General features: G+C 43.2%; 1 protein-coding gene across 1 annotated transcript in view; it reads right to left on the bottom strand.

Moving 5' to 3' along the window:
* Positions 1-16,049: 16,049 nt before the first annotated feature.
* Positions 16,050-22,608, bottom strand: part of LOC121328952 (ski oncogene-like) — a 31,581-nt gene continuing 25,022 nt past the window's right edge. The window contains exon 2 of the mRNA XM_041274107.1: positions 16,050-16,177. Coding sequence (XP_041130041.1) covers positions 16,050-16,177 — 128 coding nt within the window. The remainder of the gene's footprint in view (positions 16,178-22,608) is intronic.

Genomic DNA, 22,608 nt, shown 5'->3' with positions numbered 1-22,608 from the left:
CTAATCCATTTGAACCTGTTTTCAAAATAGCTATACAGACAAAACAAATATATAACTCACTACTGCATTATTTATATACAGGTAGGGGGTGTTGAATGACCTGGATTCAGAGATGTATTCCTCATCACTCTGTTCCTTGCTGGACTATGAAGGCACTTCCCTGCACTTCTCTTTGCATGCTGAGTTTGTACGCACAAGGTGATGCTGTCTGCATTAGTCTCCTGTACAGCAGGAGCTCTGGGGCTAAGCAGCTGTGTCTGGTTCCCATGGCAATTGTCTGTGTTGTACATTTTACCCTGCCCACTGGACAAGAAAGGAGTCAGCCCCGGAGCACCCTCTTCAGACTAACCAGTGTTACTATGACGAGCTAGTACCTGGGGATTCCAGATCTAGCCAAAGGTATCTTCCGCACTTCTAACTGCACTCTGAGAGTGTGTCTACTGTGTGTGGCCCACATTATAGGACTACCACAAGACTAATGCCTAGTCTGGATCAATGCAGTGAACTGCTTCTCAACTCGGGCAGGATTGATAATCAATTTGAAGTGATTAGCCCGTTCGTTTCCCATGCTATGATTAGCTTATTGTCATTGTGTACTGTACTAATGCAATGATGAAGTAGGTCTGAAGGGAAAAGGGTCATTCACGCTTCCGTGACGGACATTCCTGCTTGTCAGTTTCAAGTTCCCCGAGGGAGGTATTAGACCGATGAGAGAGTGACTTGGATCCTAAAGAGGACCAAGCTAGCATGCGCAGTACGAGTACAAAGCAAAGTGCTGAAGAAATGGCAATGCTTTCTGAAAGAAGTGAAAAATGTTGCATAAGAGATGTTCTGGACAAATGTGTGAAAATCCAAGGTTTGTAATACTGGGGATAAAAAAGCTGTATCGCTGATTTGTTACTACATGGCGTGAGCCAGCCTCCCTGGAATGCCACATTGCAATACAGCAGATCTCTACTCTTACTCCCACACAGTCTATAGAAGCATAATGTACAGCAAACTGGTTCTGGTCTTGCATGCAAGACTAAGTCAAACAAAAAGCCTATTTAGTGATTGGAAATTCACGTGCTGGATAGTGCGGGGTGGTAATCTGGGAGATTGCAGTGCAATGAGAATACAGATGGGACACAAAGATGAATAAAATATCATTGGATAACATCCCGTCACACCCAAACAGTAGCAATCTGAAATAAGGACAGTTAAGGCAATTATATCACGTTACTGTCCATGGTGGTTTGAGAGGTTGATTGTTTTTAACCAGCATTGTATTTTTCCCTAGATGCACCCTGGAAACTAAGAATGCAAATTATAGAGTGGGGTTCATTTTAACAAGCTGGGCATAAGTAATAGCTATGGTTGAGCGCATTTTGGAGTGACAGAGAAAGCTGCAGATATGAAAACAGGAAGAAAAACCAGGAGCATTGAGCCAACGATAAACGCTAATGATAAAGACGGCAATTGGAACTAAAAAGACAGCATAAGCAAATGAGAAATTGCCATTTGATTAAAATCTGCGCAATTTCAATAGCTGTTCTAGTTACATTTCCTGCTATGGTGACAGTGTGGAACAGCTTACAGATATTACAAAAACAATTTTTTTAAAAATTAAAAACACATTAAAAACTACATGAATGCATGTCCTTTGCATGACAGCTGTTATAGACAGCCAGGCTTGTACCTAACTTATACGTAGCTTCAAACCCCATCTGGTGCCATCATGTTTCCAGCAGTCCATCTCATTAGACCCTCTATACCACCCACTTGCTTAACAGTGTCTAGTAGATACAGTGCTTAGTGTGGTCTGAATCTCTTCTAGCATTACCCAAGCCGCAGATGCTGCTGGTAGCTGTCAGGCAGCACATGCCTCACGTGAGTATTTAACCAGCTTTCCCTCGGAAAAGAGGATTTGGGAGGGGCTAACTCTCTTTAGCAATGCAAACAGGATCCTTGTGCTTCAACTAATGGGGAATGACCCATCGAGTCACTAAGCCCAGTGACAAATGCTGCACCACCACCAAAAAGTTAACAAATCCCCTAGCAACAGCAGCCCCAATCAGCTTCCCTAAAGGAATGCAGTAGTAGTTTCATGTACTCAATAAATGTGCTAATTAATGTCGTAATGGGTTATACCTTTTTTTATTTCAGTGGGGAAAAGATCAGAATCATCGATGACAGGTTGACTGAGTGACACCCTATTTGTTTAAGGAGCAGTCTTGAGAACTAAATAAATAAATTAAAAACGAGATTTTACAGATATAGGAAATCTGCCCTGAAAATAGGCACACCTTTTTAAATTACACACACGCCCCCACACTTGTACCAGACACAGAGCCGCACCGTACATATCTACAGTGACAACAAGGACCGGACCCTTTCATTGTTCTCATTGCATCAGAGCTGTCCCCAAGTTAGAGCGCTAAGATCGTTTTATTTAACTTTCAACTGAACAAGAACTACAGTCTAGCGCTCCGAACTCTGGGGCTGCTAACGGTTGACCAGGCCACAGCTGAAAGCCCCTGTGTTAGTTTGTTCTTTGGGATAATAATAACTGCAACTTGGGAGGCTGTTTCTCAGAAATTGCGCACATTTTATTTTTTTTTCTGGCTGACGGCTGTTTGTTTTTCTCATCTTCTCCTTATAATAATGATTAACAGGCCATACAGAACATTTCTTGCTCCTGTGTCTCAACAGGAAGCCTAAGAGCCCAGCGTTTATGGCTCTTTCACAAGAATGTTCCTGGTTCCAGGGACATGTAATGCTTTTATGATCCATGCAGTCTTTCAAGGAATACATTCTTAAAGATCTGATCCATTTTCTTGGAAAGGTATATAGCAGCCTTGTGTAACCTCAGTTGCACAAGGCTACTATATATGAAACGTACAATTTTAATGAGTCCCAGACACTCTGCGGCAAAAGCATGAGCAGTTGCCACTGCTTCCAAGTATTCCTGCCACCGGTCAGAGCAGCGGCATTCCGGTTTGACCATCCCCTTCCCCTGACTGGAGTTTTCAATCCCAATGCCTGCCGGTGATGCTGACTCTGTGCCTTCTCCGTTTCCCCCACTGTCTTTTTTTTCCTCCTGTGCTGCCTCCCTTTTCAGACTAGAAATCAATTATCTGTCTAGCCTGCAATATGGCAGCGAGCGTGTGTGTGGGTTTACAGAGGAAGGGAAGGAGGGGGGGGCGGGTTCTGCCCAGGCACCAGCATCTTGTCAATACAGACAGGACCAGCACCTGCTCTGTGTGGCAGCCCGTGGAGCATATACTAATATTTGCATAGGTGTAAATTGCAAATAGCACACGACTGTGAGAGACAATGCTTATTGTCAGGCTTATCCCCTTCAGAAACTGGCTGCAGGGAAAGAAGGGCACCTTCTAAAGAGCCTGGTGCTTATTAACATTCACAGCCGGACACCTCAGTGATCTTTCTCTATAACAGCACCACATGGCCCAATTACCACTTTTATTATTATTATTATTATTATTATTATTATTATTATTATTATTAATAAGCATCTGGGAAAATACATGCATTATGCTGTAGTATATTAGCTCTAATTCACACAGCGATTTTCATAATCATGCATTAGAATTTAAATGTTTTATTTAATATTTCTTTTAATCCCTTTTACGGGTCCCCTGTGCTATTGTGCACACGTAAGGGGGTCAGGCTTTTTATACACAGTACCCTTCTTGATTTAATAAAGAAATACTGCTTGATCAGCCTTTTCATATCGAGTCTTTACATAATATATGCTCTACCTGGCATAGCAATACCTCTTTAGTTTCAGTTCTTAAGTGATTATCCCAAACCATCAAATGGTACGAAGAAAAGCCCATTTTAATTCCAGACAGAGAAGGAACCCTATTAGCTGTATAAGGCACTACTGGTTATGGGGAGGGCAGGTGGTAGATTGATTTGTGCAGATGAAAAGCACTGGTATGATGAATGGATGTGGGGGTGTTTATAAGAGCTATAAAAGACCTGTGAAGGACGGGGTGAAGTTGGGGTCGCTTCTCTTTTTTTTTTTTCCTGCAAATGCAGTTTCACTTGGAGAGTGATTTTGTGTCTGTCTTGGGAGTTCAGTTGGAGGTGAATGACCAGACCAAGGCAGTAAACAGTCTGAAGTTTATAGCCACAATTCTGTCTGTTGTTCCCTGGCATTTCTTTCTCTCTCTCTCTCTCTCTCTCTCTCTCTCTCTCTCTCTCTCTCTCTCTCTCTCTCTCTCTCTCTCTCTCTCTCTCTCTCTCTCTCTCTCTCTCTCTCTCTCTCTCTCTCTCTCTCGCTCTCTCTCTCTCTGCTGCAGCAGCAGAATAGCCAGATAAGAAAAGCATGGGAGCTGTAAAACCAAGTGTAGAAAGGCCAAAAGAACACCAGATTCAGAGAAGTATGGGGGAGTGCTAATAGCTCAGTTGCTGCTACGATAGTGGCCTGATTGTTTCTAACATTTTTCTGTGGCGTGTGAGATTTGATTTTGTTTATAGAGAAAGTGCAGGGGATGGATTTGCCAAAAAGCTGCAAGTCCTGTGAAATTAACCTTTCCAAAGCATCCACTTCTGATGGTAGTGGGGAGGGGGAGGGAGAGGGAGAGGGAGAGGGAGAGGGAGGAGGGCGGGTGTGCGGACTGCTGGCCCCGGGTCCGTCTGCCATTCATCAAAACGGATCACTTTGAGACTCGCAAACATTTCCATGCCGAGTGACAGGACATGTCAGAGAAATAAAAAGAATTCGCAGCGAAACACAGGATGTTGTGGTTTGAAGATTTTTTTTTTTTTTTTTTTAAAAGGTTGGGAGCTTTATCCATTGGAATATGTCTTAATTAAAAAGGAATGGCTTTTTGTTTCAGCCGGAGGGGAGCTAGTTTTACAGTAAACTTGCTCGATGACGGAAAAAAAGAGTAAAAATCCACCAAGAAAAAAAAATAACAAAGTATTTTCTATTTTTACCAAATAAAAAATTAAATAATGGTACGTTTTGGATGTGAATCCTAGTACGATCCTGGGTGGACCATCATAGTGAATATTTCTGCCCTGCTTTTCTGCTTTCTAGGAGGGCACAACAGACCTGCACACTGATGGTGTCAGGTTTCGTAAGTTTGACCCCGCTTCCTTCCCGTTCCTTCCTACTACTTCTAGTCACATGATCCTCAAAGGTCAGCCACAGGGGTCCGAAAGTTTATCTGGGCGGAGCTCTTCCGTCATGGTCTGATTCCAACACGCTCCTCATCCCTGCCTCGCAGGACTCCCAGCTCTCCCCCTACCTCAGCCAATTCCCTGCACAGTGCAATGAGTATACTTCCTTTTCTTTCAGAGCCACATTCTGTAGAAAATAATCTCCACCACCCCCACCCCCCCTTGATCGACCCTGCACAAGTCTAGATCACTTTTACACTACCTGCCAGGAGTCTGAATCATATCAAACTTTCATTCAAATTAAATTAAAGTAATTCTGAGTGTTTTTGTTTTGCTGAAAGGGCAGGGTAGGGGTTCTCTTCAAGTCATGACACAAGCCATAAAGAGGCAGGTCTTGTGAATATAGGTCACTGTTCAGAGGAAGCATTCCTCAATGCAAGCAAGGAAACCGAATGCTGAGGATTCATAAATTCTCAGTCCCAGATTCAGAGCCTCCTTTAGCCGGATTAAAGGGTTACAGAGCCGTCTGTTGCAGGATGTCGTGTAATTGTCTGTAATGATGCCTCCTTGCATGTGGAATGTTATTAGGATGCATCTGGTTTGCTTATCTCAAACCAGTTTATGAATGTGGATGTCTCTGGTAATGGTCTACATTACTCTCCAAACCTCTCCCCGGTAAACAAGATGATTAATTGCAAGGGTATTATAGAAATGATAACATTGCAGCGCTGCACAGGCTCATTACAAGGAGATGTCTTCACCAGAAATATCAAAATGACAGACCTTTTGGCAACACAGGATGCTACAAGCTCAGACAACTTCCAGCCAGAAAGACTAAAACAACATCTAAAAATGTTACCGCTATGTAAAGCAGTGGGGAAATTGTTATTATGTGCCATCTGATCAAAAATGCAATGCTTCTAAGAAACGTTGCATAACTGAATGCACGACTAGCCAAATTAAACGCAATTTCGACGGAATTCTTATCTCTGTCTAATAAGCACAGGTCTGGAGCAAATAAATGTCATTATTAATTGATCAGTCTAGGTAGCTTTAAGAAGGGAACGGCAGAGCGGCACAAGTGTTCTGTTTCCTTAATCATGTCGTCCATTTCTAGAAGCTTTGTCGCGTCTGAGAATCCAGCAAGGTAAGGGCTGCCAAGTTTCCATACAGAACAAAACATTTTATTATTTGTACCAGTGGGTTCCTCTTGTTTCTATACAAACTCCGCACAGCTCGCTGCAGTCTGATGAATTAAACATTGCAACTCAATGATGCAAAAGTTTAGTGTCAAGGGGGGGTGGGGGGGGTAGAAACTGCAAAGTGTAAGAGTAAGGTTTTCTAAAACTAAAAGGAAGTTGTGAGAAGTAATAGGGGAGGCAATATTATGTAACCGCCCCCCAAGAATAGAGGAAGTCAAGCAAAAATAACCGACACTGTGGAAAGTGTAATTGTGCTATGACTGTTTATTAATAACAGCAATATCACAGAGAAAGCTAAAATGCACATATCTAAAGACCAAAAGGTTGAAGTGTAAACCTACAGTGCTGACTGGCTCTGGAGCTATGATAGAGCAGTTTGACATCAGAGGTTCCCTACTATAAACAAGACCTCTGGCCTGCACTACTGTCTTCCCTGACAAACTAACCAGTATTGATACCTGAAGGCACCTTCCTTCCTTCTGTCAACACCAGTTCAGAAGTGTCTCTTGTTAACGAGTTTTATCGACTGTAACTAAAACGTCAGCCAGTTTATTTTTATTTTTTATTATTATTCTTTTAATGACAACTCAGCTCATTTTTAATATCTACTGGTTATCATGGTGTTTTTCCCAGGAAAAAAAAAAAAAGGTTTTTGAACTTGTTTCAGAATTTGTTATCATATGTTGCATCATTAAAACTTGATAAATAATGAATAAAGAATGCTGCCATGATGAACTTAATAAACTTTATTGATATTATTAATAAAAGATGATGTAGAAAGTAGGTTTTATTTGACGATAAATGCTGCCAATTTGATCTAAATATGATTGAAAAACTCGATGCAGTGACTTAAATCTTTTCTTCTTCAGTAATCAAAACCCTCTTTCCATAAAAGACCAACCCTAGACTAAAAACATCCTAACCCCAAACATCCATCTGATCCTTCAACTACACAGTACGAACGCAAAGCTTCAGCCAGATCTGCAAGCGACCCCCCTGCCCTTCGTCTCCCATTCCTGTGATTTCAGACACAGCAGGGCAACCAACAAGCTGAACATGTTATGTAACAGCAAAACAACGTAACAAAAAAAAAAAAGGAGTTGTTTGTTTGAAGGTCAGAGAAAAGGAGGTTGGCTTGAGCCAAGAAAGCATCGAGCAATGATAGTCATCTCTTCCTCTCCCAATTTAGTACATTGGGTTTTTCATCTAGTTTGCTACTGAAGCAAGATTCTGAAGACTACATACACACTCAGTTCCAATGCCCAGAAGTAATGCAGCATGGTACAGAGCAGGTCACGGCTTGCAGGGTTCCAATGCTGTCCCCTCATTTGACCCTCCACAGCTCACACCAGGCTCATAATGACCAACAACTTCCATTAGTTAAGGACTGGCATGCTCAGCACAGCTCTGGACGGTTCTGCAAGCAGCACGTTCCAAATGAGGAAGTCATTCAAACCGTGCAGTTAAAGGGAAAGGTCAAGTGATGCCATACCGGCTCCTCGAACAGTAAGAGAATTTTAACTAAGAGCCATTGCAATGACGACCCGAACCCTTCCCGTTTGTATTCTTGTACCCCTCGAATGGAAGTTCACAGCGAATATTTTTGCAGGTCACTACTTTAGTTTTGTGCTGACTGCAGCGCACAAGTGCTGATAAAGAGCCAGGCCAAATGTTAACTTTTAACAGGATTATCATCCAGCGGATTCCAGGAAACAAAAAAACAAATGTGTGGCCCCATTCAACCTCATTTTAACAACAGCATTAACAGAAAAAGAAAAAAAAAACACACACACACAAAATCAGGGCCCCGTGCTAAGCCAATGGAAGTGCTATGTAAAAGCAGAGGTCACGCCAAGGAACAATATATAAAAAAAAACATCATGGAAAGGTTGGGAGAGAAAAATAATACCCACCATGCATTGCTGATTCACATTCGGAGCTCTCCACTGCCATAGATCCATGGAAACAAGCATGAGACTCAGGCATCAACATTATACACAAGTAATTGTCAGAAAAAAATATCATTAAAATTGCCAGTTGTTGGAATTATTTACTGCCGACCTACATCCTTGTTCCATCCGTACAGCCTCAAAAGCCAACTGCCTGCCTGCCTGCCTGTCTGCCTGCCTGCCTGCCTGCCTGCCTGCCTGCCTGCCTGCCTGCCTGCCTGCCTGCCTGCCTGCCTGCCTGCCTGCCTGTCTGTCTGCCTGTCTGCCTGCTGCCTGTCTCCTGCCTGCCTGTCTGCCTGCCTGTCTGTCTGTCTGCCTGTCTGTCTGTCTGTCTGTCTGCCTGCCTGCCTGCCTGTCTGCCTGTCTGCCTGCCTGTCTGTCTGCCTGCCTGTCTGTCTGTCTGTCTGCCTGTCTGCCTGCCTGTCTGTCTGTCTGTCCGGTCTGTCTGTCTGTCTGTCTGTCTGTCTGCCTGTCTGTCTGTCTGTCTGCCTGCCTGCCTGCCTGCCTGCCTGCCTGCCTGCCTGCCTGCCTGCCTGCCTGTCTGTCTGCCTGCCTGTCTGCCTGTCTGTCTGTCTGCCTGCTGTCTGTCTGCCTGCCTGCCTGCCTGCCTGCCTGTCTGCCTGCCTGCCTGCCTGCCTGTCTGTCTGTCTGCCTGCCTGCCTGCCTGCCTGCCTGCCTGTCTGCCTGCCTGCCTGCCTGCCTGCCTGTCTGTCTGTCTGTCTGTCTGTCTGTCTGTCTGTCTGCCTGCCTGCCTGCCTTACTGGTTCCCCTTTCAGCATCTTCAATATGTTAAAATATATGCACACCATCCATCATGCATTTAACACTCTAACATATCTAATCTTCCATTCATGAGTCATTATTCATCTTATAAAATGTGCGATCAGGTTTCTGCACACTGCACTAAGAGCTCTTCTCACATGTCTGAGTGCTGCTTTAGGGTAGCAATTTCCCTTAGAGCCCAAAACGAGACCTCTCTTACCACAGCCGCCATAGAGCAGACAACAAGGTGCTGTTTGATGTTTTCTCTTACTTACAGTACAGTAGGTTGACATTACCAGGTTAGTGTCTGGCTCCTAATTATATCTGACCTGATGATCTCTAAGACTCGCTTTACCTATACCCCACTTTCTTTAAGAGCTGTAATACGATTCTTCCAGTCTACACCAGGAGTGTTTGTGCCTGTGCATTGAATTCAGATTACATATTCTAAATGAACTAATGGAAACTTTAACCCTTTCTTCTTGCTGCCAGTTTTGCTCACTCGTAATGTGACTAATTCAGAGCACAAACAAAAAGCCCTGTGTCTTTAAGAACCAGCTGTATTTACAGGGTATGGCTGGGGGAGGGTGATATAACTCCCTCAGTCCAATGAGAGGCACTGTCTCCTTTCACGCCCTGTAAATTCTTGGATCAAATTTCTCTTTTTTCATGTTTTTTTTTTTATCTGGCACGGGTAGTGTTTTTCACCATAGGAACCGACACAACACAACTACAGAGCCAATCTCCAACCCCACTAGCAGAGCAAACAACAAAAAAATATATATCATCCAACAAATTTATGGAAAGGATTTTTTTTCTTCCTTTGGTTTTTTCATCCATGCAAGGGGCTAGGTTCAGATGGGCAAACTTCTAAACAGACGTCATTGACGTCTTTCTACAGAGACGAACTTGTAAGCGTAGATCACTAAGAGATGATCACTTCTGTGCGCTGAGATTTAGGACAATCTATTTGAATACACAAATGACACATACATGTCTGTGCTGGGTGTACTGTTGCCCACAGGTCACCCAGCAAGCATTATAATGGGTACAGATTGACCCAGCAACGGGTTAAAGTTGCCTGATAGAAAAGCACTGTATAACAGTGTAATCCGTTAAACCTTTGCTCATAAATCCTCCCAGATCACCCATCGACTGCAATCAGATATTATACCTGACAACCTCACTGCATGTTTTGTAATCATTTATCTTCCTTTAATTCTGTGGCATTTGGAAGTGAAGCCCACAGGATTCACTATGAGATAGGTACTTATTTAAGTAATTATTTCATTTTACCTGTTAAACCCAGAGTGGAATGCCCCTCCAGGACCATGACTGGACATCCCTGGTCTAAAACTAAAAAAAAAAAAAACTGACAAGAAGAAATTCATTGCAGGCACTCTCAGTAGCAGCCTTTCTAAATGGGTACTTTCTTGTACGAATATGACAAACTCTGCATACAAAGCAGGGGTTAAAAATCAAAACCCACTGGGTGCACGTGTCCTTCAGCCACACTCCACTAACCTTCACGACTGGATTAGGCTTTAGGCTTCACTGGCTAGACTGATGTAGTGCGCTATGAATGTTGCTGCTCCATGTGCTTCTAACTGGGGCATGTCCTTACCAACTCAGCACTGCAGAACAGCAGAGGAGACAGAGCTGCAGAGAGGAAGCATGCCGGAAACATCAATGACTCTACCTGCACGCCGAGACCTGTGGATCTGTACAGATATACTTCAGCTTTGATTAAAGAGACAGACAGCCTTATGGCACCCAACAGTAATCCTGCCAGACGAGCTGAATGACGTAGCGGATTTAGGACTCGCGCGTTCTGTCTGTCTGGAAGATTGGAACAATCCTGCTTGTGGGAAACTGGTCAAGGGAACTGCTGAGTGCTCGTCTGTACACAGATGGAGTGCAAGCACATTGCTTCCTCTCCCCTGGGCCCCTGTAGCGTGTGATTCTATAGACACAACCCTGCTGTGAGAACGCAGTGTGCTTGTTAGTCTACAACCAGCCTCTCTGTGAAAAAGGGGATGCCGCACCTGTGAGCCAATCCTCCCCTCTCTCCTACCCTCGCTCTCTGACACCTCAGCATTCTTGGTCCAAGTCCACAGCACAATTGCGTAACACGGGCGAATAAACAACTTGCATGCTTTTTATTTTAAACTTTGTCTGAGTGTTTTGTCTGTGGCAGCGGCACAGAATTCCAGACTCACTTATCACAGTCTGTTTTTATAACATACTGTACAGACAGCCTCCTCCGTCACTCTTTTATTTTCGAAAAAGAGAGCCGATTGCACACCAGGGATCCTTTTTTTTTCTCAACTGCCTCTTACACTGAAATTGCAGCAAATCATCAAGCGTGGCGTCAATAACCGCAGCAGAAATACAGCGTCAACTGATTTATGTGAAACAGAGCCCTGCCAGTCCTTCCAATAGTCACAACACTGACGTCAAAAAGTCTCGCCATTTTTACGCTTGCTTTTAGTGTTCGCACAGTGCATAGTCTCATGGCTGCAAAACAGGATGGGAGGCCAGCTGGAAAGAAGACTTAAAACTATAGAGATAAATGGGCTATGTGAAGCCCTTTGTCTGCATGTTGTGACACAGTTCAGAAGTACTGCAACAACCTATCATTTCGAAGTCACAGACAAGGGCAAGCTATGAATCTCAAAGCATGCGCTTTAGTAGTATGCAATGAAAAACCTTTCCCCTATACTGTGCACAACCGTCACCCCTCTGTCCTAAAAAAACAGACTTTTTTTGTCTATATTGATCGGGCGTCATTAATTTTAACTGCGCTAAGGAAAGGGAGGTTGGAGAAAGCTGCAGTTTTCTTTCGGACAGACTGAGAACGAAGGAAAAAAGATCCTGTCTCCATAGTTAGGATGTACCAGTTTTAGTTGGCAGGCAGAAACATTTTCCACTGACATGCTTCCCCATGGTATTTCTCTGTCTTTCTCCCCCCCCCCCCCCCCCCCCCCCCCCCCCACATGTCCCAGCCTTAACACAGCTGGAGAAACCGTTGGAGAGAAAGGGGAGGTATTTCCTACATTTTCCATTTTCTGAACATTCTTGGCAAGCAGAAGGGGGAGTGAGACTGGGAGAAAGGCTGGCTCTTCACCAGAAAGATTTTTTTTTTTAAGTGCTTCAGCAGTGGGACAGGAAAAAGGCCTTAAATGTAAGGGAAATTAACATCAAACCATCCTTGTGTAATAATTCATCTGAAACGTTTAGTTTTATCCTTTCGCAGCCCATCAAGATGATTTAAAAAAAAAAAAAAAAACATAAAATAAAGAAATACTCCCACTATAGCCTTGGAGGGGGCAAGGCAGGGCAAGCACACCAAGTCACCCCAGTCTAGCTCTCCATAAGGTCCTTATCTATCCTGATCTGTGAACTACATGCAGTGGTAATGCACCAGCTGGCAGTGAACTTAGCAGTTTTAGGAAGGAGGTTTTAATAGGTCATATTGTCCCCATTAGCTGTCTGTGTTTGTCCTTTCCGTTTTACTATCCGTGATGTGCTCTGGAGACAGCTCATCACAGAATCTCAAGCTCCAGAATCCTATGCACTATTTTGCCCAAACCTGTCACCACACCGTTTAGGGGTCCTTTGTTCCACTAGCCCTGCTTCACCACAGGTGGAAATGCGGTAAGATTAAAAACCACAATTGTACGTTGGAGCCCTCCACAAATAAAAATGAAGCCACTTTTGCTGACAAGCGCTGGCTCAGACATTTGCATCATCTGGGATCCAAGGACGGACATCTCGCTCAAAGGGAACGGCGCATTTTAACTTTTTAGCAGGGGAGGAGAAAATATGTACAGCTTACATTACAAAACAAGGACAGTGCGGAGTGAGTTTATAGCAGGGGGTTCTACCCCACAGAATTCACCTGGGCTCATTCATTTCCCCGCATTACTTTATAAATAACGTCACTGGACTCTGTGATCCAGTCTGAAACATGCTGTACCGGTATGCTGGTGAGCCAGTGCTAGTGGTATCCGCCTACTTTGTAAAGCCTAGCTTACCTGACATGACCTGGCAAATTATAATTAAAGGATCTCAAGGGTATTGAACCATACAGGACAAGCAAGGGACTTCCTAACGCTGCTAACTTCTCTTTACCCCTCTACGCAGAACTAATTATTTTGAACAAGGTACATGCACCTGACCTGGCACCTACACTAGGTCAGCGTACTGACGTTCTTGTTTGTTTGTCAGTCTTTGTGAAATCCACCTTCTTAGCCTCCAAACCGAAAATTACCACAAAATATGCGTATCTGCCACATAGGGTACAGTGCTGGGATTCTCCAGTCTCATAAACCACACCGAGAAACAGGCAGAGAAAGTGAGTTTGTGGGTTTGCAAGCACAGTGATTAACTTCCTTCATGGAAATGGCATTATCAACAGACAGGACGAGATCAGTAAAAAGCATGTTTACAAAACCCTTACAAAAGTCTAGATGGCACCTTGTGCCAAAACAGAACACAAGCTGTAGCCATGTAATTTGATACATTCTAAATTAATATTTCTTCACAGAAAAAAAAAAGATAAAATCCTCTGGTTTTGGATACAAACTGCTGCGTCCTATTCTGAGGACAGTCAAGTCTGACATTCCTCGTAGTCAGACCAGTGAAATTTCAAACCGGCTATGAAGCTCAACACATAGAAAATGGAGCCACTTTATCAGCACTGTGGGCATGAAAAACACCCACATTATTAGGCTTCAGTTTCTTATTTTCTATTGAGGCATATAAAAGCATCTGAAGGGCAATATTTGGAGAGTTACATTTATACATTTTACAGTTGACAAAATGAGTGTAACAATATAGTTAAAGAGAATACTAAAACAGCAGCCAGTTATAAAAATGCTCCAAAAGATGATAGTGGCCTGTCCTCAAATGAGGACAACGGCGCTTAATAGGTCAATAGATGACTGTGTTTTTTGTAGGTCAGTGCAGGACGGCAACGTGACTGCACTGCCCTTGTCCTGTACCTGTTGGTGCGAGGGGGTGGGAGAGCAGATGACAGGAGCAGGTGGTTGCCAGGTGGGGGTTTACCGAGGACTTTGGTAGGAAGCGAGAGCCCCTGCCCTTTGATATCACTGCCATCTGCTTCTCCGCAGCGCACCTGACAGGAGACTGCTATAGCTGGCTATCTTATAAACTCATTTACACCACCTTCGTCATCTACAATATACACAGCACCATAAACCCTGGCACCAGACTGCTGCTCCACAACCACTGAAACGCATCTGACAAGCATATTCATTCATATAGGAATTATTGAAAAATAACACTGTTGTTACTTTCTTTCTACGCAGCAGAAGAATAAGTAGTGTGCAGAATAATTCAGTCAGTGCTAGAATACAAGCTATCTCTTTACAGCCCAGCAGATTTTGCTAAAAGGCAAAGTTGCATTGACAATGGGTCCAAACAAGCAGTGGCCAAACCCACAGTGCAAGCCACGCTTATAAAACAGTGTCCCTCTGGCTAGTAAATAAAGACAAGGTAAAAAAAATGCACTAACTTCTTTCTGCTTAAGCATAGGGAACAGGAAGCCACTTTGTGGCTTGGGACTTGGTTTCAGGAAACTAGGTTTCAGGCCACTGCACGGCACACCAGGGGAGACTTGGGGTTTGATACAGCAAAGTTGCTTCAAACTAGGCCTCCTAGTCTCCTGGAACAAGGAATTCAAGCCACTGTTCCTGAAAAAAGTGGCTTTGTGTTCCCTCAGCTTTCCATTAAATCTGGAGATTCCAGGGCCTTAAAAAGTTGCAGCTGAGTCAAAGTTGTTACTGAGATAAATTTAAGAAGCTGCCCCATTCGTGAATACTGAAGGAGGCTGTATGCTGCTGTGAAACACCATTAATCCCTCTTGACATCTAAGCTTTACTTCCAAGACAGAGTTAATAGTGCGCCAAAAACACATGCACAGCTTGGCCCGTGGAAACAAAATCTGACTGCAGTAGGTTGATGGTCCTGTAGCACAGGACAGGTAAAAACCCAGAACGCGCACACTTCATCACTGCCCTCCCCAGCTGCCCTCTAGCTAACCTGCTTGCTTCCTATTCTGCTGGTTCAGAGATAAGCATCTCATGCAAACAGAATGACTCCTAACTGCAGCAAGGACTTCCGAGTTACCCCATCTGGGAGTACACAGACACAAACACAAACAAACAATACTTTAAAGCCTGATATCTTCGTGGCTTGCAACTTCATGTCAAAAAACAAACACATGCAAACGGTCACTTCTTGACAGCTTTGCTTTGGCTATCGTAATTATAAAATTAACACTGTCTACTGTACACAAAGATTGTGAATACATAGCATGAAGTGTGTAGGGAATACCACAGGATATCATACACCACAGTAACAGCAGGATAACAACACCACAAACACCTTTAGAATCACGCTGTTATTAATGAATTCATTCATGTAAAGGATTTTCAATGTTTCGATTACATACAAAAAAGTACACGTCAGACACGACCTATTATTAGGTTACAGACTGTGCACAAAACAATATTTCAGCTGCCTGATACTTATTCTAGAGCAGATATATGTTTTAAAAAAATAAAATAAGGCTACCAGACTGATCTCCATTGCTTGAACTGTATTTGTTCTGTGGTCAATCTGGTATAATTTGGGAGTTTTGTTTGTGTGTGTGTTGCCTGAAGAACTAGGGCTCAATTTATAACTATTAAACTGATTCAGATGTTAGTAAGTGGCAGGGGTGAAGCTTGAGAGATTAGCATTCGACTTTTCTTAATTCATCAGTGGCGTTTTAAAAAAAAAGAAAAAAAATTCCTCTGCGCTATTTGCATGCAAGGTCGCTGCGAAAGGGCATGGCAGTGAGCCAGCATGTTTTTTTATTTTTCTTTTCATTCCCTTCCCTCTCACTCACAGCGGAGCAGAGCGGCAGGCAGGCAGGCAGGCAGGCAGGCAGGGGGAGGGAGGGAGGCTCAGGAACTCAATAATAAGTTTCAGCAGTCTAGCCAGGAGGCTGGAGGCCCAGACAGGGCTGTTCCATCCTCTCGCGCTCCCTCCCCCCCTCCACTGCCATCCCCTCCTCCTCCCTCCCCCTTAGCTCAGACTGCATCCGCTCCACAGAGCTGTATTCTGTAGGCAGGCAGGGAGCCTTCTTAAAGACACAGCGGCTGCTTTCTTGTAAGCTGAATCAGTCCCAGTTGCAGCAGTGACTAACTCGAAACAAAGCCGGCCTTTCTCTTTTTCTGTGCAAACTGAAGAGACCACTAGAGCAGTCCATAAAGTGGAAGTTGTATAAAGCTTTTGACAAAGCTTTCTCGTGCTTTCTTCTCGATGGCACTGCTACCTTATTAAAATGCCCTTTGATGTGGGTGAAAAAAAAGGTTTCCTTGATAATTATAATGTCTGAGCCAAGACGGTTTTAAAAGGGGAAAAAAAATAAATAAATAACGTGAGAAAGGTTAAGAAAAATGGAACTCTTTGTTTAAAAAAAAGGCTGATATTTCTTTGGCAGTGATACTGGATATTTCTTTGGCTGTTACATTTAATTGAAGAAGCAACTAGAATTTGTAGCCAGATTCTTGCTGTGTTCTTGAACCACAATACATTAGGAAGAATAATATGACACTCCTCGAAAATCACTCTCTGAACACATATGAATGCGCTAATGTAATTCTCATCAGCTGCAAGTCAAGCCAGGTGAACTAACGTCTCTCTCTCTCTCTCTCACTTTCTCTTTCTCTCATCTCATTCTCTCTCTTTTTCTCTTGTTCTTTTTTTTCTCCTCAGCAAGTAAAAAAAAAAAAAGTCAGGCTACGTGCTTGCGAGAGGAAGCAATTAAAAATGAATGTGGGCTGAGTGATATAGAAACCTGCAAGGGCGTGCCCGCCAAACACACTTTCATGCTGTCTTGTCAGCGTTTTTTTTTTTTTATTCCTTCTGAACAATACCAGTGGTGTGGGAAGCTGAGAGGGCATGAACTCACGCTGTAAGAGCGATGAGCGAGAGAAAGAATGAGAGAGAAGGAGGCACAACTTCCCTGCAGGAAATGGTTTTTCTTGACAGAACAAGATGAACCACTTCTCACTCCCCCATACAGTATTTATTTATTTATATTTTTTTGTAGCAGCTTAAACTTTTCAACATCAGCGCTGGCTTTTTATTTACATCATGTATCCCTCAAAACCAACAGCGTAACAGACCCATCCCACCATACAGCCCAAACCCAAGGACAAAGAGTGTAGGACTGAAAATCTAGCTGTCAAATAATCAAGCTAGCTTAACCACATCCAACTCTATGGAAAATCTATGTGGTTTGTACACACATCCCTCGCCCAGAAAAAGCCAAAAAAACTGTCTTTCAATGGGCACCAGTTGAACTTATTATAGAATGGAGTGGAATGAATTGAAGGGGTGTTTATTTTGCCCACTTTGATTCCTCAAAGCCAAACGCGCACACAATTCCAGGTGGAAATTCCAGGCACCTGGTCACTCCCCGAGCTGACCAATGGAGATTAAATTCACATATGATTTTCTCCTGACCTTGTCAACACTCTGTCAAGCGTTAGCCCCAGACATCTCTTTAACAAGTCCTGGCTTCTGTTTGCCCTTTGTGAAGGTCATGGCCTTTGACCCTCCCCCCCATTGGATCCCACCGAATATCCCAGGACCCTTTCTCTGCCCTGCGGAGCGCTCATTTACATGTACTGTTTTGACGTCTGAGAGATTGCGCCTCAAAGGAGGGATGGGGGCCCTAAAAATAAACCTGACAGCCACTGACTGAAGTAGTCCAGACAATTAAAAACAGAGGATTCAAGGACTCCAGCGGCCTATCCCGGTGCAATATTTAGGAATGCTGAGTGTACAAACCAATATTAATAATTGGTCAACTGGTCCTCTGTCTGAACAAGGGAAATGATCGTTATTTTATTTCCCATGGGTGAGTCTTCATAAGGGTGCTTCAGCTAGATCAAAGGCTTATTTTCTAAGTGGCTATCTGACAGTGCAATTTACCGCGCTCATTTTTCATCCACTGATTGCCTGAATTATTGTCAGTTTTTTGTTTCCACAGCATTGTACCCGTGGCCTACTTTTCTCTGTGTTAGTTTTGCTACCTCACTTAAATGCTGCCAAAACAACTCCTTTAAAAATAATTCCAGTCAAATAAAACACATACATTTGGCAGGCATCTTTTTTTTTTATTTCAGTAAAACCTGAACCGTCTTGTTTTCCTTTAAGCAGCTCATTAAAAATAGAGCAGGGTGTCTTCAAAGACCCCGTCTTCCCATGATGCACTTCCTTCCTGACCAAACTCAATTATCTGAACATATTAACAGGGGTCTGGTTTGCAGTCACTGCTCGTTTTCCTCTACTACTATTGTCTGTCGCTCTTTTATTAGTTTTAACCATGGCCCAGACCTTTACCAGCAGAAGATAACACTCACAGCCAGAACTTTAAACCCTAACAGGCTTTTTCGAGAGCTATCACGCAGGCAAAGAACAGACAAACACGGTTAAGAGATAGGCTTCCTAGCACAGCGGTGTTTACTGGAGATCAAAGAGCAGCACCCCCCCTTTATGACGAGTTTCGCGAGTAATTCCACAAACACAGCTAACAGGAGGGTCGCTTTAGAAAGCCAACGAGATCCCGGTCAGACAGAGGAACGTTCTAATCTGAATTTTAAAACTGCGAGTGGTTTAACACTGGAGGTTTATCTCAAAACGAATGCGGTGCTGAAGTCGACCAGTTTGAAAACCAACTTTTGCAAAACAACCCCAGCACTCATGCAGGGAAAAAATAAAAAAACAACTGGCCACATTACTTCCACTTCCTCCCTTTGGTTGTAGCACCTCAAACTTCACCTTTTTTTTAAATATTCTGACTCAACATGTAATTTATGCCTGACAGTTTGAATAAAGCATGTTATAGTGCATTCATATGCCATCCTTTTACATATTTCCATAGCTAATAACTGTGAGCAGTTATGGGCCCAGTAAAAGGGGTGTTTATTTCAACTGACTCCAACTGCTTTCATGTTTCACTGTAACATTTATCACATAAACCTTTAAAAAGAAACTTCACACTGTCCTACTCTTGCACTGGAACCCTGTTTATCGTTCAATCGATTAACACACATAGTGCACACTATGTACTATAGATCATTTATAAATGGTTTCATATTTGGGTGCATTTAGTGGTGTGTATTGTAATTTGCTGTATGTTTCAATTGGGTTACTACCAGGGATTCGTCATTTAGCTGAAGTATAAAATTTACAAACTTACCTATTGGTGCAAGGATCCACGGCACAGGGACGTCAAGGAAACATGCAAAAAGAAAAGAGAGAGAGCGAGAGGAAGAATTTAGTTTGATAAACAAGAAAACAGTCAATTGCCTACTGCTAAAGGTGGCTAGGACTTACATCATTTCTTTATTTTTATTTATTTTTTAGAACAATAAAACCTCCAGGCGTCCGCGGGAATGCCACAAAAAAATAACTGGTAGCAGCTTTCTCAAGACACTTCTACACAAAAAAAAGGCAATGCTGCTACACTGCACTGGCTGATAGACTTTCCTACACCAACACACACACACACACACACACACACACACACACACACACACACAGAGCAACAACAAAAAGATGTCCGGTTCTGTTTTATTCAGCTTTGGATTGTAAAAAGTAAAGGCTGTGACCTCCTGAACTCGGCCATTTCTCTTTCCTTTTAATAACCCCCCCACCCCCACCCCCCACGGCCACAACGTGACATTGTAGATTTGCTATGTGGGCTATATATATAAAAATTGTATTTAATATAATCCAAGCTTGGATCTGATTTCTTTCCCTGAAGTCCAATGCTTTTTAGACAAATTACGGCTGATAAATAACTTGGCATTTCAAGGTGGATCACTGCCTTCAAAGGCCTGACTTTCTCATGCAGATTAATCACTTAAGGAGATTGACTATTTCTTGAAAGTTATGCAGCTAACAGGATTGCCCTGGCTAACGTTCCCTGCTTAACATATTTAATTCCAGCTGCAAAGTGGCACGTTTTCATTTGAAAAGGGGCACAGATTAAAAAGACAAAGAGATCCTCTACCTTTTTTTCTCTCTCTCTCTCTCCAATTCAAAGATCTAAAACACCACACCCCTCCTTACCGGGAGGGGGTAAACTTTCTTTTTGGTAAAAGGGATAATCTACAGTAATGACAAAAGGCCCGCCCCCTGGCTTTTTAAACCTCCCTAGACATTAGCCCTGCTAATCAAACAGCAAAAGCAATGGTGTCTTTAATGAATAAAGCCTGTGGCACCATGGGATATATATAGGTATCCCTACTGCCTTCGGTTTCTTGTTGAAGTGTTAAAATAATACGGCTTTACTTGTGACGCAGAAAGGAACCTTTTTTTTCTCTCACTGATATTTGCGTGAATCGCTTTAGAAGTTTACAGTATCTGAAATTCAAAACAGAGATTGAAAGTGTGTGAATCAGAAGACAGAACATGAATCTGAGCAATTCTTAGAAATAAAGAATGGGATGATTTTGCTCGATTTTACAAACACTTCCCTGTTCATTCTGGGTGCACTCCCTGTTAAACAGCCTATAAACTGCACTCCGAGAAGTAGCTAGCTGTAGTAATCTTGCATTCCTTGTTCTTGTAATCTGCCTCTGTTTTTGTTTAGGTCTGGGATCCTAGCCTGGTAAAGTAGACAGGGGGTGGAGCAAGAAAAGCATTTTACAGCTTTTGCATTCCAGCCCCCCTCCTTAGAGAAAAAAAAAAAAAAAAAAAGGACAGGATGAACTTTTGACCCACTACACAGACGCCCTTGCAAAGCGTTTCGGAGAAGCAGTTTGCTCTGGGGCACAGCTGAATATCAACAGCCTACACCTTCTCTCTCTCGGACTCTCTCTCTCTCTCTCTGCCCCATTAGGAGAGACAACAAAATGAGACATACTACCCGTTTTATGATTGCCAGATGGGAAAAGAAGCCAAGCTGGCTGTGGACTTGCTGCTACACCCTTTAAAAAAGTGACCAGATGACCCCACCACATAAAACTGGCATCTAAGACAACAACCGTGCCCTTCTGAACTGGGGCACCGTCTGCTCTCCAAATGATCTCGGGATCTCGGGATGCCAGACTCTAATCTCGGAGCTCCACTTCATTTTATCAGCCCACCACTTTTAAACAGGCTGCTAAAAGAATATATGTTTTATATAGGTCACAGAGGGTAGTCCTTCAGAACCGCTGGGATGGACGCGCCTGCGCTTTCAAAGTCCGCAGTACAAACCATGATAGGAGATCTGCCAGTTTAATGTTATGCTTGCTGGTGTGCAATGCACCAGTGTGCACAGCAGGGGACGATTGCTGTGTTTCTCTTATAACTCAACAATCTCTGCAAATACTACGTGCGGATCAGCATTTTTTTTAATTGCACGCCACTTCTCTTACTCTTTTGAAATTGCATAGCGACTCTGAATCTGCATTAAGTCTAAACTAACTTCCGCGCTCGGCAACGATACGCTGCAGATCATTTCTTTTCTTTTAGCTGTCCTTTTGCATACTGTGGTGGGGGTTTCAACGCTGCACTGAAGCGCACTGAACTGGATGAATTTCCCTGGTATGAAAATAAATGAGGCGTACACACATGCAGCTCAAATGTGGCTAGAGATAAACAACCCGGGATTTCGTTGGTCTCAGCCTTTAATCAGTTGCCCTACTTTGTGTGCAATATGATTTCCTTGAGTGCTAAAAATAAAAGGTTTCGAAAGAACCCAATTCGGCACGTTTTCATATTTGAAGCTTGTGAATTCCTGCAAGACTCAAGTCATGCTGTTTCCTACCCCGCTATATGCTTTCAATTAACAGCGGTTATTGCTATCAGGCTTGTTTATCTGCCCATGAATGGTGGCACATCAGTAAGCTAATCACCCGTCACCCTTGCTGGGCTGAGTCTGATCACTGGAAAACTCGGCAAGAGCTCATAACTGCCCTGCTCCTCCTCTGACATTCCCCCAACTCCTTCCCTGGCTGTGACACGTTATTTACAGCCTGTCCCTCAGCTGTAAAAAGAAATAAAATATAAAAAAAAAAAACCTGTCTGGACGTCTTTAGAATGTGCCCCGAGTTTTAACGGCTATCTTGAAAAGTGATCAAGGGAGACAGTTAACCTTAATTACACCAAATGCCGCTTGATGACTCAAGTCACAGCCTCCTTAACGGCCAGAGGAATCAGAGAGGAGGGGTTGTGCGGGGGTCAGGTTTGAATTGCAGGGCATAAACTTTGTGGAACAACAAATCAAGAAGCCCAGGAGAGGTGGTCATTAAAGGAGGAGCAGATGATCGTGTTCATTGATCACAGCTGATTATCAGGTCCTGTTTATCAAGGAAATAGACGTGACTTGTTTATGTCCGCCCTTTTAGCTTCTGGATCAGCTGAGGAGAGGCTGAGGGGTCAGGCAGAGTGTAAAGAAATTAAACCAGCTTTAAAACCCCATATTAAATTAAATAAAACAGCCATCTGCAATTAAGCAGGGTTCGTTTAAGCCTTGGTTACTGGTCTGG

The sequence above is a fragment of the Polyodon spathula genome, chromosome 16 (genome assembly GCF_017654505.1).
Source record: "Polyodon spathula isolate WHYD16114869_AA chromosome 16, ASM1765450v1, whole genome shotgun sequence".
Lineage (NCBI taxonomy): Eukaryota > Metazoa > Chordata > Actinopteri > Acipenseriformes > Polyodontidae > Polyodon > Polyodon spathula.
This window is presented reverse-complemented; position numbering and strand designations above follow the sequence as displayed.